We start from the raw sequence: 14,473 nt of genomic DNA, 5'->3' as shown, positions 1-14,473 counted from the left end.
CTGGCCAAAGTGTGACTAAAAAGTGTAATCGTGTGATCAAAATCGTCTTGTACATAGAGAGTATAACTAAAGTAATGCCTGTAAGTGTAAAATTTTCTATATAACCTATTGAAAATTGCAAAGTTTAGCTAATTGATTCAAAATACACAATACCGATCTTGAAAAAAAAAGAGTTTTTTTCATTGTGGATGTTCTTCGAAATCTGATAAAACCCTGGGTTTGGTTTTAAAACTAACTACAGTAGTTCCCTGGGCCTTGTAAAGTCAAGGGGCATGATTTGATCCTAGTGCATTAGTTAAAATTTGGGTATACATTCTTTTTTATAAGCGCTATGGACACCACTTCATGCTACGAGAACTCGCTTTGTCGCAGCCCCAGGGCTTAAGCGTAGACCGATAAGCTGTCTTCGTGAACTAGGTAGTTCTCCGATAGTGAAAATATCACAATTGCACAAGACACCGCTGCTACTGTGACTTTTTCACTATCACAATGTGGGTTTTAGGTTGGGACTTCAGGATAGTACAATTGATTTGTTGCTTAGCATTAGCATTTAAAATAAATCTGTATGCTTTCGAAATCTATTTGATGATAAATTTAGTTGCAATTGTTAAGTTAGAGTAATGCTGTCAATAAACTTTGATTGATGTAGAATACTAGGCATTCTTTTATGTCAAATTGTCCATAGAGTCTCAATCAATCAATAATGTTATTATATCGGACAAAATTCGTTGATCTGTTGAACTAACGGTTTTCGGATTATGGTTGTATTGACCATAGGGGGATGGCGTCGCTATTTTTAGACCACGTTTTCCACTTTTTCTCATCGAAACCGACTACTTTATCGACTTCATTTTGCTGGGCGAGATAGGACGCCGTCTATTTTTAGACGATGACTCAGCACTTTTCCACTCTTGCGCTTAAAAAAACCAGGTGGCAGCACGATGTAACGCCACGTCCCTATTGTTGCGAATCGAGGAACTACGGATCTTTTGACGTAAATGGTAATTTGTTTTTGAAATCGCGATTTCTATCCTATTTGTATATCAGTTCACAAATTTTACTTGTTTTTTGATAGAAGTAGTACTGCAACAGTTAAAGGAACATTTAGTTTTGAACAGGATTTTAGATTAAAATTTAGATTTCCACGAATAATTGAACATTTTGGACTTATGAATAACAAAAAACTGTGCATTTATTCTAGAGTCAGATCCATACAGCGTCAGTGTTTATTTGGTCGAAGTGTACTAATTCATTGGCAGATCTGATTCTAGTTGTAATATACGACAAGACTACTGACGGACGTGACAGGACGAGGGCCCAGTTTAGAGGTTTCAACATCAACGATGTGCGGCTGGACCACCCTCCCAAAAAAAAAAAAAAAAAAAACTAACTACAGTAGTTGTTCGGTAATTGGGCGCTCGATAACTCGATAACAGTTAAAAAGCAGACAAACGTCAAAAAACCAAAATAAACCGAAATGACCGAGGAGTTAATGGATGCAAAAATCAAAATCAAACCATCCACATTGACGACCCCCGGGTATTTTGTGGTCTCTGTTGCAAGTTTCTGCTCGAACCTAGGAGTCCGAAGGCTTGAATGGGGAGAGCACCCAAACCTCTTTCTACTCCAAGGAACCTTCCACCCCAGTGTTTGAACTGACGACCTTCGGATTGCGAGTCCAACCGCCGCCAGCGATTCCACCGGAGTAGGCTTGGTTTGGTGTGTTGCTTGTACTTATGGCATGGAGACAACTCCTACACCTGGAATGACTTAACGGCCTAACAACCAAGGCCGGGACCGACATTTTACTTCCTCATCCGATGGAAGGTTGCAGCAGATGGGAATCGAACCCAGAATCATCCGCTTACAAAGCGGACAGCGTAACCATTCGGCCACGCACTGCCACGCAAAAATCATGTTCAATAAATAAAAAAAAAACTTTTTTCAAACTTTTATTTAATTTCAAGTCACAATTAAAGAAATATGAAACGTAAGCATTGTAAATAAATTTCATTAACTTTCGGTTTGCTTTGCTTTAATTGTCGAGAATTTTTAAATCCAACATGGCGACCAAAATGGTGGTGATGAAATATCGAGAAATAGTTACGACGTTCAAACAGCGTTCTAACAGAGGTGAATATTCTTACAGCATGCTAGCAAAAATGTTTAAATTTTAATTTTAATAACATATAGTTGAGTATTTCAACATATTTAATTTCAGAAAGTATTAATAATAAAGTAATAAGAAACTATTATTAATAATTTTAAAAAATCTTTTTTTCAACTTCTAATTGTTTCTAAAACTAAAAAACTAATTAAAAAAATTAGGATTTTTCAAAGTTCAACACTTTTAAACATTTGTTTTGCCATTTTTTTTTCAATATAAAAATTTCAAAAAGTTCAAAAAAGTTGTCTTTTTTTATTGTCGAGCTTAAGTATAATGATCTCCAAGACGGCAGCCATAATGGCGGTGATTTTTATTTTTATTCTTAACTTATTTTTATTAGGTCCGTTTAGGTGCTGTGACCAGGTTGGGACCGAGGGACGGTTCATAATAATTTAGAATACATAAAAAAACTCATTTTCCGCCGTATTTGCCGAGCATGTAACTGACGAGTCTCAACTGGTCCACGCGGGTCTTGCAGGTCTGGAACCTGGCGCTGTACTCGTTAAAAATGTGCCACAGCTCAGTCGAACTGTAAAGCACCTCCTCTCCTTCCGCCGTGGTGGTGGCACCGGCGCCGGCGCCGGTATTTTGTTGACTGCTTCCTGCGGGTCGAGGGCGATCCTTTGGCTTCACGTCCGGAACTGCGCCCGGCAGCGGAGGGAACTCCGCCGGCGTGAACGCCGGAACTGATGGACTCTGCTTCTCCGCCTTCCTTGCCGACGGTTTCGGTTTCGCCGCCTGCTGGCGCCTCTGGATGAAGTCCGCACGCTTGGGGCAGCTGCGGTCCGTGGCTTCGTGGGCTCCAGAGCAGTTGGCACACCGCTTCGGATCGGCTTCCTGGACTTTGCACTCGTCCGTCTTGTGAGGACCCCCACAGTTGTTGCACCTCCCCTTGAGGTGACAGTTCCTGGTTCCATGACCCAGCTGCAGGCAGTTCCTGCACTGGGTCACGTTCGGCCGCTTGTTCCGGTAGGCCTCCCACCGGATGATAGTGCTTGCCACAACTTTCATTGTAGAGAGCTTCTTCAGATTGGTGTATCCCTTGGGGAAGACCACAATGTACGGAGTTTCGTCCACGGTGGACTTTTCCTTCCGCTTGATGACATGCACCTCCAGCGCGTCCAGCTTGAGATCCCTCTTCAGCAGGTACTTGACCTCATCCGGTTTCAGTTCATCAGGTAAACCACGAAGAACGACCCGGTGAAATCGTTCGCTTCTTCGGCCGTGGGTGTAGAATTCCACTTTCTTCTTCTTGAGGAGCTCTTGCAACTTGTCAAAATCATTGACAGAGAAGCAGGTCACCTTGGTTCCAAATCGGGTTAGTTTGTAAATCGGGTCGAAACCAAATTCACAACTTTCCACTATCGCCACGAGCTTGTAAAAATCCGTGGTGTTCTTCACCACCAAAGGTGATTGCTTTTGTTTACTTGCCGATTGGCCGGGTGCTGGAACCGCCGGGACGTCCACTCCTCCTGCTGGGCTGGCATTGTTGTTGTTTTCCGCTAGCGGGCTGAACTTGTTGTTGTTGAGCAGATTCTGCTCCACATTGCTATCGTCCTCTTTCTTCCTTTTGCGCTCGTTCGCCTCCATTCCTCGGAATGTTGGGGCGGAAAGTCCACCGAAAGCACCACGACGGCCACTATCGGCACTTTTGACCCGCAAAACACGACACCTCCAAATGTAAACAAGGCCGCGAGCGCGCGGCTGCCACACGTCCGTCACACAAGAGCACAGCGGGAGAACTGATAATGGCGGTGATGAAATAATGATAAAATGGATTTACTCATTTAATAGGCAATCAACTATACAAATTTGACTAAAATAGGATCGCAGAAATCAAGTTTGATGTTAAAAGTAAAAAATGTTATTCCCTAAGTTTTATACAAATCGTTATCGAGTCTAGACTGTATTTATTTTATAAATTTAAAAAAAAATTATTTCAACATTTTCAATATTTTGGAAATTTTAATTTTTTTAAGTTTCAAAAATCTAAAATTGCAAGAATAAAAAAAAATCCAAAATTTCTTCATTGCAATTAAATAAAAATAATTTTTCAACTTAAACACATTATGCCATTGGTCGCAACGCTTGCTTAGAGCGTATCCTAGACCATATACCTTCCCAAAATCCGTCCAACTCCAAGCGAAACTTGCTTGGGGAAACCGTGGAGATTTTCCCTTGTACCCTTAAAAAAGTGGAGCATCAACACTTCCCGTCCTCCAAATCCCTTTCCTTGTCCCAGGTGCGCGGTGAATATGGAAGCGGTCGGCAATTGAATATCAGAATTTTTAAATTTTAGATTTATTGAATTTGTGGATATGTAGTAATAGAAAAATATCCACGTTGTTCATGGTTGGCCCCTTATCGAGGCTCCGGAGTATCAAAGTTTGACTGGATTTATATACGAACCTTTTTCAATAAAATCAAACGCAAAAAACTATTTCCAATTTCGATCGTTATTTCTTGATCCACGATCGAGATTTCTCGATTTTTCAGTCGTAATTTTATTTCCGTGTACCTAACTAGTCTCTCTGAAAATTACATAGTCTACAACTTTGCCAAATTCAGACACCAAATTGATCAGAAAATGTCTTCTCAAGATATAGATTGTATGTAAAAACTCATGATGAAAAACGGCTTCTTTTGACATTGGGAATGCATGGACACAATTTCATCAAAAACAAAAAAAAAAAACAAAATTATAAATTCGCAATTCGCAATTTTCAGTGTAAGAACGGGCCTTGACCGATCTTATGCACTAGGTTCCCGACGAACACGCACTGCCCTTACACCTACATCTCACCCTTGCTCTGAGTCAGTACGAGCAGCACGCTAGAACACGCTTTGAGTGTTCGTGCCAGGCATGCACACCTTCTTTTCCGGTTACGCATTTTAACTCGGCCGGGGGTGGTACATTGCGTAGGGTTTGATGCAAGTATAAGCGCCTAACCATTTAAAGTGTGCCTATCAACTTTCATTATTTTGCCTATCAACTGTTTTATTTTTAGTTTGAATTCAAAAACTTATTGTTATTTACTGTGTATTGTTTCTCCTGAAATCTTCCCTATTGTTGAGTCTGTTTATCTGTTGCTATTTCTTTTGTCGCGGTGTTTTGTTACAATTTTTGGTCCTAAGCATGTTATAAAAGTTTACCAAAAATACAATAGTAATATTTGTGTTAATCCTTTAACCATTCCATAAATTGAGTAACGGCTCAAGTCTCACTTGTTTGAAAAAAGAGTGAAGATTGAAAACAATAGACAGTAAAAGAGAATTTATTTTATAAAAATCAAGAATCTATAGTAAGAGAATGATGAGCGTATTTTGAAGAATAAAAATGAGAAGCTAGATGTATTAGATGTAAAATTAGACAATAGTTAATAAATAGAGATACAAAACAAGTTTAGATTATAGTAATGATAATTTATAGGACAGATAAAGAATTATTCAAATAAATAAATTCGCAATAAAATCAAAAAAGATTAGACAAATGATAAATAGACTTGATATTACTAGTACATTAAGGAAAAGTATATTTTTAAGGAAAAACAAAACAAAACAAAGTTTGTTACAGCAGTATCAATTGATAGAAATGAGTGGAAGAGCTTTGAGAGATAAGAGAACTAAAGTTAGTAAAATTAAAATCAAATGTTGGATATTAAATAGAAGAATCAGTGAAGAATTGGGAATCAGAAGAGCAAAATAAAAATAGGAGATAGGTGGTAGCTGAGAATGAAGAGAAGAGAAACCCCGTTGTGCGATGTTTCAGGTACATCCACAGCAGTTGACTCAACATACTGCGAATCAAAACAATACCGTCTACAATCACAAATTACTTCCCTTTCCCACATTGTCGCGCCCCTTTCTTTTAGCCGTCTCGACTCTGACCCGCGGTGGTCAAAGGTTTACGATCCGTTTCCACAGGCCACCAGCTAGGTCATCATGAAAACCAAGCCAACGTGGAGGTAAGAAAATAGGACACTCGCAAGGAACCAGAGCTATACTGTTCTGATCAAGATAATTCGGATGATCTAACAGAACTACGGATGTAGTTAGTTACGCTCCTTCCAGGATGTTCCTTACGTGGACGTCAACCGAAAAGCACGCAACAAGGTTAGTGCCATTGCATGCTCTTAGGTATCAATCCTTGGCCTGCAACTAGTCTCTCTGAAAATTACATAGTCTACAACTTTGCCAAATTCAGACACCAAATTGATCAGAAAATGTCTTCTCAAGATATAGATTGTATGTAAAAACTCATGATGAAAAACGGCTTCTTTTGACATTGGGAATGCATGGACACAATTTCATCAAAAACAAAAAAAAAAAAAACAAAATTATAAACTCAAAAAAATCAAAATTTTAGAGAAAATTTCGAAAATACCATATCCTAAACTGAGCCACTAAGATTTTTCTGAACATTCAAAATTTATATGAAGATGGATGAATTATTTTTTTTAATAAAAAAAGTATTTACTAAACACTACAAACAGAGAACTAGGAAGGATCGTCTGCAGCAAATCAATTCAGGAAGGACGATCTGGAAGGTGTCTTTGCGGACACTACTTCGGTTTTCATTCGAATATAATAAGTAAGCTCACGGTGGTTTAGTTGTAGGTCGCAATAATTTATTTCTGCATTAAATCAAACTGATAAGTACATATCGATATGTAAGATAATCAATTAAACGTAAAGTAATCCGAGTGAAAGCACGTAAAACCAAATATCTTCGGTAGTTCAAAATTCAGTCAAACAAGTTATAAATATTCAACAAAGCTCAAAAACCCGCCTCACTTCTCAATCGGCTGCACCCCGAACCGGAAGCGCAGTATTCCGTTCGGGTAGAACCCGGCATCGGCCATCAGCTTCTTGCGATCGACGAAGCAGTGCCATCCGTACCCGGCGTCGATCGACTCGAACAGACTCTCGGTCGTTTGGAGCACGCTCTGCTGCGGGTTGTCGTGGATCAGTTCGATAAAGTAGCGACACTTGGTGCGCGATCCCTTGCGCAGCACGACAAACACCTTGAGATTGGTGTCCGGCAGGGAGGTCTCGAACGGGTACACTCGCAGCACCCAGTGACGATCGGCGCGGTCGATGATGGCGGCCGAATGTTGCGCTTCCTGCGTCTTCTTGGGCGTCTTGGAGACAAACGCGTTAAAGTGCATGATGCAGAACTTGCTCTGCATTTGCTTTTCCATCGTGTTCTGTTGCTTTTCCAGCGTCGTGACGCGCGCCTTCAGGCTTTGGTACTGCTGCCGGAGGAAACGACTCTCGGTGATGATGTTTGCCGGTCGGACGCCCACCTTGATGACGAGTTCGTTGCTTGGGCTGACGAACCCCTCCTTGAAGAGGGCAGCGTACGAGGCGATGACCTGCTCCTTGGGGTCGCCACAAACGGTGAATTTCCGCTGAATGGTTTTCTGTAAGTCTGCGTGCGGGATCACCACCAGCACTTTGTAGGGGAACTGGACGGCCGCCTCGTTGGCGGTGAACACCTTGATGAACAGGTCGTCACCCTTCCGGTGGAGAAACACGTTCCACAGCACGTCGCTGTCCGTGGTAAAGTGCTTCGGCCAGCCGAAGCACACCCGGTCAAAGTTGACCAGCGTACAGGTTTGCATCTCGTACGCCGGGATCAGCTCACTGGGAAGAAAGTAGAAGACCATTAGAAGCGTTGTGAGAAGGCGAGTAGCCACTCAAATTGCAAATCATCGACGATGCCTTGCGAGTTTCAGTGTCAAAAAACAATAAAAGTTGTATGCAAACTGAACTCATTGCAATGAATTATTTTTACGGTAAACTTAACGCAGTAGGCCTGGCTAAAAGGGATGTTGAAAGGATCGATACCCCACATTTGTCGACATGCCATCCAAGTGTCCATGTTATGAACAATGGCTCGCTAAAAACAAACATGTCGATGCATGTTATACTGATCTACAATCATCACAAAAGCTAGCAAGCGTAACCAAAAGCTAAACTAAAAGCTCGAATCGCTAACGCCAACGCTCGTCAGCCGAAGTGTTCTGAGAGCGGTGAGTCGCAGCTCGCTCTCGCACAGCTCACCAGCCCAATTCGAGCTCGAGCCGACTTCATTCCGATTTCAGCGCTCAGTTGAATCGGACGTGAACAGTGTTTTGCTCTATCCCGTTGGTGACTAATCATTATTTAAGTGCATTGCATAAGGGAGAAAAAAAGGAAGAACAAGAAGAATAACAGCAAGAGCAAAAGGTCACGAGCCCTGCACTTGCCGCAAAAGCCGTCGAAAAGAATCGAAAAATAACGCCATTTTCGCCAACGCCGCCGCCCTCCGTTCTGCATCGACGACGACGACGAGTTCGCTCTTCTGCGACGGTAACAAATTTTGAGCCAACCACCAAAACCAAAAAACCAATAATTTCAACGTTTTATCGATCAGAACCGCTTTTACGAAACCAAACTTTTTTCAGTTCTTTTTTCCGTAGTAGTGATACTTATTGATTTTTCATTCTCTGCAACGAAACCATACCAAAAAAAGCAGTGCTTGTGCGTGCCTTGTTGAAAAAAGTAGAAAAAATCGACGCCATATTGGAGAACCTAGCGCGAGCCAGGAAACAAAAATCCTGTGGAAAATTTCAACCTCTCTTCGCTCTTCGAATGCAATCGCAGTAACCTTACGAAAAACAAAACGCAAACTCGTCCTCGCTGGAAAAATAATCGTCCATCTCTCGCTTTCTTCGAATTCTTCGCATCGATTACGCAAAAAAAGTAGCATTTTGTGGAAACGAACAAAAAAAGTGCTTCCCTTCAGCGCCAACGCCTACTTAGGGGGAGGTGAATCTCGCGTTCACAGCTTTTTCAGTCGTCTCGTAACCAGAAAGCATATTTCCTCGCTCTCTCCCCTCTCTCTACCCATCTTCGTGAGAAAAAAAAGTTGCCTCAATTTTGCTGCGCGGTGCGTCATCGCCTAAAAATAAAATTTTCAATTTTCACCCCTCCGATAATGATGGAAGAGCGCGGACGACGACGACGAACTGCATCGCACCGCCATCTTTGCTCTGCTCTACGCAGTAGAGCGTAGCTAAGAAATTGTAAAAATCGATATCGCTCTCCGGCCCGAAAATTTTCAAACGGCAAAGAAAAATGAAACAAGACACAATCACGCAACTCGAAATTGGGTGCCCCCTTGGTGCGGATTTTCCGAACCTGCGGAGCATCGCGTTTTAGTTTTTTTTTTCTTTCTTTTGTTTTTTGAGCTAGCGTTTTTTCTGTACAAACAATGCATGGATTTGATATGTTTTACTTTTTACGAGATATCACTAAACTACTGTTATTTTTTCGATGTATTTGTCTGAAATAGTCCCTTCGTGTATTTCCATCTTTTATCTAGCAAAGTTTAATTTTTCAATTCATCTTCCCAATCCATTCTATACCATGAAATTTGAGTACTACTTTCAAACATAAGTGTATCGTGCTTTATAAATTGTTGTGGCGTTTCGAAAAAAAGCTCTCTTCCTTTTGCCTCCAACAACCTGACGCCTGTAAAAATTGCTACGAAAACTTGCTGCGCGCCTCCTAAAAATCCTCATCATCGCGTGTTCCTACACACTAGCATATATTCGTAAAAAATTGAGTATAGATTCGCATCTGCGCACACCTCTAACAACACCCCAAAATAGAGAGAATTCAGCAACCAAAACAAAATGGCGATATGCATCCAAATTAGAGCATCCTGTTTTGTTCAGCGAGCCTCCTCGTGAATACCACCAAACTTCTCATCTCAGCTTTCTACTCCGATTCTTCGTGCATATCTCTGTGTAATAACAGCCTTCTCTACCTACCACAACCACCAACAATCCTACTCTTATGTGCAGTTCTACCATATCAACTCTCTTCATCTGTTTGTTTTTCGATCGCCACGCCAAAATCCTCCCTAGCGAGCCACCACGTTGTTCAACGACACTCAGAATGTTTTGTTTGATATAGCACACACATCTTTGATTAAAATAAAAACGAATACCAACTATCTACGACGCATGTGTTAACTGAAGCATCATTACGAGCAAAGCAGTAGTATAATTCATACGCGCGAAACAAAACAAACCAAAAACAAATGCAAACTCGCTCTCGTACTGTTACTTCGCCCAGCAAGAGTAGTGTGAAATGATGCTAACAGTAGAGACGATTCAGTTACACACATTCATCGAGCCTTCAGTTCTTCAACACCAACAACCAACCAAAAAAAAAACAACTCCACTCTACTTTCCGAGTAACTCATTCCGCTACGACCCACTATTCTGATCAATTCCACAGTAATCGCGCGCACATTCTACGTCAACCGTCAACAACTACGACTGCGAATCTACTACGACGCAAGGCACGCACACGAATCGTCGAATTAGCCCCGCAAAAATGAGCGAACAGAAGGGCACTAGAGTCTACGTGGGCAACCTCACCGATAAAGTGAAGAAGGAGGATCTCGAGGGAGAATTCACCAAGTACGGTAAATTGAACTCTGTTTGGGTAGCTTTCAATCCCCCAGGTTTCGCGTTCATTGAGTTCGAAAACAAAGAGGAAGCCGAATCGGCCTGCGACAACCTCAACGGCCAGGACATCCTCGGCTCGAAGCTACGCGTCGAGATCTCCAAGGGCCGCCGAAGCACTCGGGGCGGAGGTGCCCGCGGAGGGTTCCGTTCCGGCGGTGGCGGCGGCGGCGGCGGTGGGTTCCGCGATGGTGGAGGTCGCTCCTCCGGGGACTTCCGGTCTAGCTCACGGGGTGGTTTCCGCGATGGTGGTGGCTTCCGGTCCAGCTCCCGGGGTGGATTCCGGGACGCTGGCTCCTACCGCAACGGTAGCAGCGGCGGACGGCCCTCCGGTTCCGGCGGTTACAGCCGAGACTCGGGTCGCGATAGCTACGGAAGCGGCGGCTACGGAGGGCGCAGCAGCGGTGGCGGCGGCGGCGGACGGTTCCGTTCAAGGTCTCCGGTTGGCGCACGTGGTCGCTACTAAGGAAGCAAAACCGGATATCTATAAACTAGCATTTAAGCTGATTGAATTTGTTTTCATTCGTTCTGCGTGACGCGATGGTTCTCTTTATTTCACAAACCCACGAACCATTTCGCCACGCCCGCAAAGAATGAGTGCATCTGTTCAAGCACTGTATCTTATTTATTTAACACTGGCAACGATTCAATGTAGATTTTTTTTTGTTTGCTTTCGGCACCGAGTAAACTCTCTCGCAAAATTTTAGTTTAACAACATCCCCAAAAGAAAAATCCTACACCAAAAGCGAGTTGCAACGTATGCGAGATGATTTGACAACGCGCCAAAAAGGAAAGCATCAACTTTGTACTGTTTTATATGTGTTTTAATATATAAAATGGCAGCGAGGGGGCGCAAATTGTGCGCGTCCCCCACGCGTAACTAAATTTAGTGTTACTTTGTGTTAAACATGTATAAATCAGCAAAAATGACCTGAAAGAAAAGAAAAACTGAAAACGTCGCCAAATTTAAAAACAAAATGTCCACGATTGTGAAAATCCCCCACTAAACAAAGCAAAGATTCGGCAACGCGCGGTGCAATATCTTCTGAAGACAGTAAAGACAAAAAAAATCAAACGAAAAGTAAGAGATTATCGCGAAAAGAGTCATCATCCTTTTAAAAGGTCCTGTTCGCGAGTGGGAGGACACGGGCCACCATACCTACACGTCACACCAAACCACCAGTCACCTAACTCTCTCACACACACTACTGGAACCTATTTTGAGCAAAACAAAGATAACAAAAAAAACAGACATTTTAAATCTTAGTCGTATTAAGAACTTCTAAGCATAGATGAAATAAATAAAAAGAGTAACAATTACAGTCAACACAGTGCGGCTTTTGTTTGAATTGTGAAAGAAAAATCCCTTGACTTCTATTGTAATGGTTGTCAGATCACCCAAGGAAAATCTTTACTTGCTGTTTCTGCTCGAAGCAGATCTAAACAAGCACTGTACAGGTTAGGGGGAAAACCAAAATGTACGGGAAACTAAGATAAAGCAAGTTCAAAGCCGCGGAGAATGCATACAATGAACCACTAACAAAACGCTTCCCTAACACGGATGTAAACTTTAAGTACCTAGAATGGTCAACATTTTCTAGCAGCTTTCTACATGAACGAAACGGACCATTAATAAAATCCAAATCTAGTTTTTTCTTTAATTATTGCTGATCTTGCTATTTTCGAATGGCGGAATGGGAACTTTATCTCGATGCAAACTTTTCCACAGCAGTCACACCTCCTCATGGTCGACATGACAGCCAAGTAGATTCCGCATTCATGTAATCGCACGTTTACTTGACTTTCTAGCATCGTTTTGTTAGACTAGTCTCCTTTTGTTTCTTTATTTCTCCTTTAATGAATAACAACTGCGGAATTGATTTTGACGGAATCCACTCGCGCGAATCTCGGTGTCTTGGAGATTTTGAAGCCATAGTCGATGTCCTTTATGGTATTCTCTAGGTGTGAGAATGATTTCCCTTGATACAGTATGAGAATGAGAAGCATCTCATGATTTCCTGATTGTTAATGCTTTCTGAAACACCAGTTTACAAATTCGTAACTTCATTGGAATTTCAAGCTCAAATTATTTCCCCGATTTCCCAAGTAGAGTGACCACTCCAAAATTAACTAATTTTTGTTTGCCTACTCACCAACCAATGTCCTCAAACTCCACCGGCTGGAAGGTGCTCACCGGAATGCACTGAGAAATTTCGTCGCACTGCTTCTCCACCTGCGGTTGCTGCTTGAAAAACTCCTCCGGCGGCAACTTCTCGACCATCTGCGTCAGCACCTCGTTCAGTTTTTGCTTCTTAGCCGGAAGCTCTGCCTGTATCTTCAGCACCCTCTTCCGCTGGCCAGTCAACCTGGCAATGCCCTCCTTTGCTTCCTCACATACGGCCTCAATTTCGCCCAAAACATCTCGCTCCGCAACCTCGACTATCTCCAGATTCTTCACGACCTGGACCACGTCCTGCTTTAGGTTTTTAACCTTTTCATCCAGCGCGGCCAGCTTGCGCTCCGTTTCCGCTCTCTTCTCCTTGTAAACGGCCTCGACGAAATCGATCTGGTGGCGCATGTGGCCACCCGCGTCCAGAAAGCACTCCCCGCAGATGCACTCGTCACACTGCAGACAGAACAGCTTCAGATCCTTGCCGTGAATCCAGCAGCGTTCCCGTTTGACCACCACCGGTTCCGGAACACGAACTTGATCGTCCTTTCCGACGATTCCTTTATCAGCCGCCGTGGAGGGCGCCTCACTTTCGGAGATGGCCGGTGTCGGTGCCTGTTCCGGATCCGAAGATGGAGCGGTCGGAACCTCCTCCGAAACCTCCGTCGAATCGGTCGCACCCTCATCGGGAACCACCGCCGGGGACGCTTCAACCTGCTCCGGAGCCGTCAACGGGACCGGTTCCGAGCACATGGAGCAGACGCGAACCGACAGCAACGAGAGGAGCCGGGCTTCGCCACCAAAGTCGCTGCTCGTAAGGCCAAAGCACGTTCCGCAGCACAGCAGGCAGCAAGTCGAGCAGGAAATCGAAACGGCGGCCACTTGGCCGCAGCCGGAGCACACGGGAACCGGCACGAGGGACATTTTTTTCGGAACGATTTTAGGAAGGAGGACTCGAAGGAAAACGTGCGCGCGACAAGAGTGAAAAAAATTGATGATGCCGATGAAATGTGACAGATTTGACAAGCAGGGTTGCCAGGATTGTGATTTTTGCTCAAAGCACAATTATTTGAAAAAGTAAACATTTGGGTAAAATTCCTCTGAAGTAAAATATCAAATTGGGTCCTAAAATTGGGTACTAAAGCCCTATGTAAATTTTTATGTACAACGGTAAATAACACGATTAAAAACAATTTCTGATCACTTTTTTTCATTTTAATGCAAAAAATTTTTTTGACTAGACAACATTTTTTCGATGGATCAACTTTGGTCCCCTTGGAACGAGCTGTCAAGTAGGAACTTTTCTGTCAAGAAGGACCGCGAGGTTAATTTTTCAAAATTGATTTAAAAATCCGTTTTAAACTCTTTGTGGTCGTACAAAGGTTCATCGTACTCAGAAAAATAAGCTTTATCGTTGTAAACAATAATATCAGCAATCTAAGCTTCATTTTAGGACCCAATTAAGCATAAATTTGCGAATGTTTCTGGTACTCCATAAACCGTTCATCACAAGACACAAACTGCACTTGAAGATGTATGAAACACAATAACTCAGTAAAAAATTTCAAAGGGGTGAAACCTACAATCCTGCCGTTTCGGGAAAATCAACATTCA

General features: G+C 42.7%; 2 protein-coding genes across 2 annotated transcripts; one reads left to right on the top strand and one right to left on the bottom strand.

The window, feature by feature from the left end:
- Positions 1 to 6,773: 6,773 nt before the first annotated feature.
- LOC120412786 (E3 ubiquitin-protein ligase TRIM37-like) lies at positions 6,774 to 13,859 on the bottom strand. The gene is made up of 2 exons (XM_039573376.2): positions 12,843 to 13,859; positions 6,774 to 7,813 (listed from the first exon to the last, which is right to left on the bottom strand). The coding sequence occupies exons 1-2, from the start codon at positions 13,781 to 13,783 to the stop codon at positions 6,958 to 6,960; spliced, it is 1,797 nt and encodes a 598-aa protein (XP_039429310.1). The 5' UTR covers positions 13,784 to 13,859; the 3' UTR covers positions 6,774 to 6,957.
- LOC120412787 (RNA-binding protein Rsf1) lies at positions 8,249 to 11,421 on the top strand. Its single transcript, XM_039573377.2, has 2 exons — positions 8,249 to 8,521; positions 10,460 to 11,421. Exon 2 carries the CDS (start codon positions 10,559 to 10,561, stop codon positions 11,153 to 11,155), a length of 597 nt encoding a protein of 198 aa, XP_039429311.1. The 5' UTR covers positions 8,249 to 8,521; positions 10,460 to 10,558; the 3' UTR covers positions 11,156 to 11,421.
- Positions 13,860 to 14,473: the final 614 nt, after the last annotated feature.

Source organism: Culex pipiens, chromosome 2 (assembly GCF_016801865.2).
Source record: "Culex pipiens pallens isolate TS chromosome 2, TS_CPP_V2, whole genome shotgun sequence".
NCBI classification, from domain to species: Eukaryota; Metazoa; Arthropoda; class Insecta; order Diptera; family Culicidae; genus Culex; species Culex pipiens.
This window is presented reverse-complemented; position numbering and strand designations above follow the sequence as displayed.

Bases quoted from the DNA above. Each gene is read 5' to 3' on its own strand.
- LOC120412786 (XM_039573376.2), bottom strand. From the start codon at position 13,783: ATGTCCCTCGTGCCGGTTCCCGTGTGCTCCGGCTGCGGCCAAGTGGCC. The intron at 7,814-12,842 runs GTGAGTAGGCAA...CTTTCTTCCCAG, and splicing joins GAGTTTGAGGACATTGGTTG to TGAGCTGATCCCGGCGTACG.
- LOC120412787 (XM_039573377.2), top strand. From the start codon at position 10,559: ATGAGCGAACAGAAGGGCACTAGAGTCTACGTGGGCAACCTCACCGAT.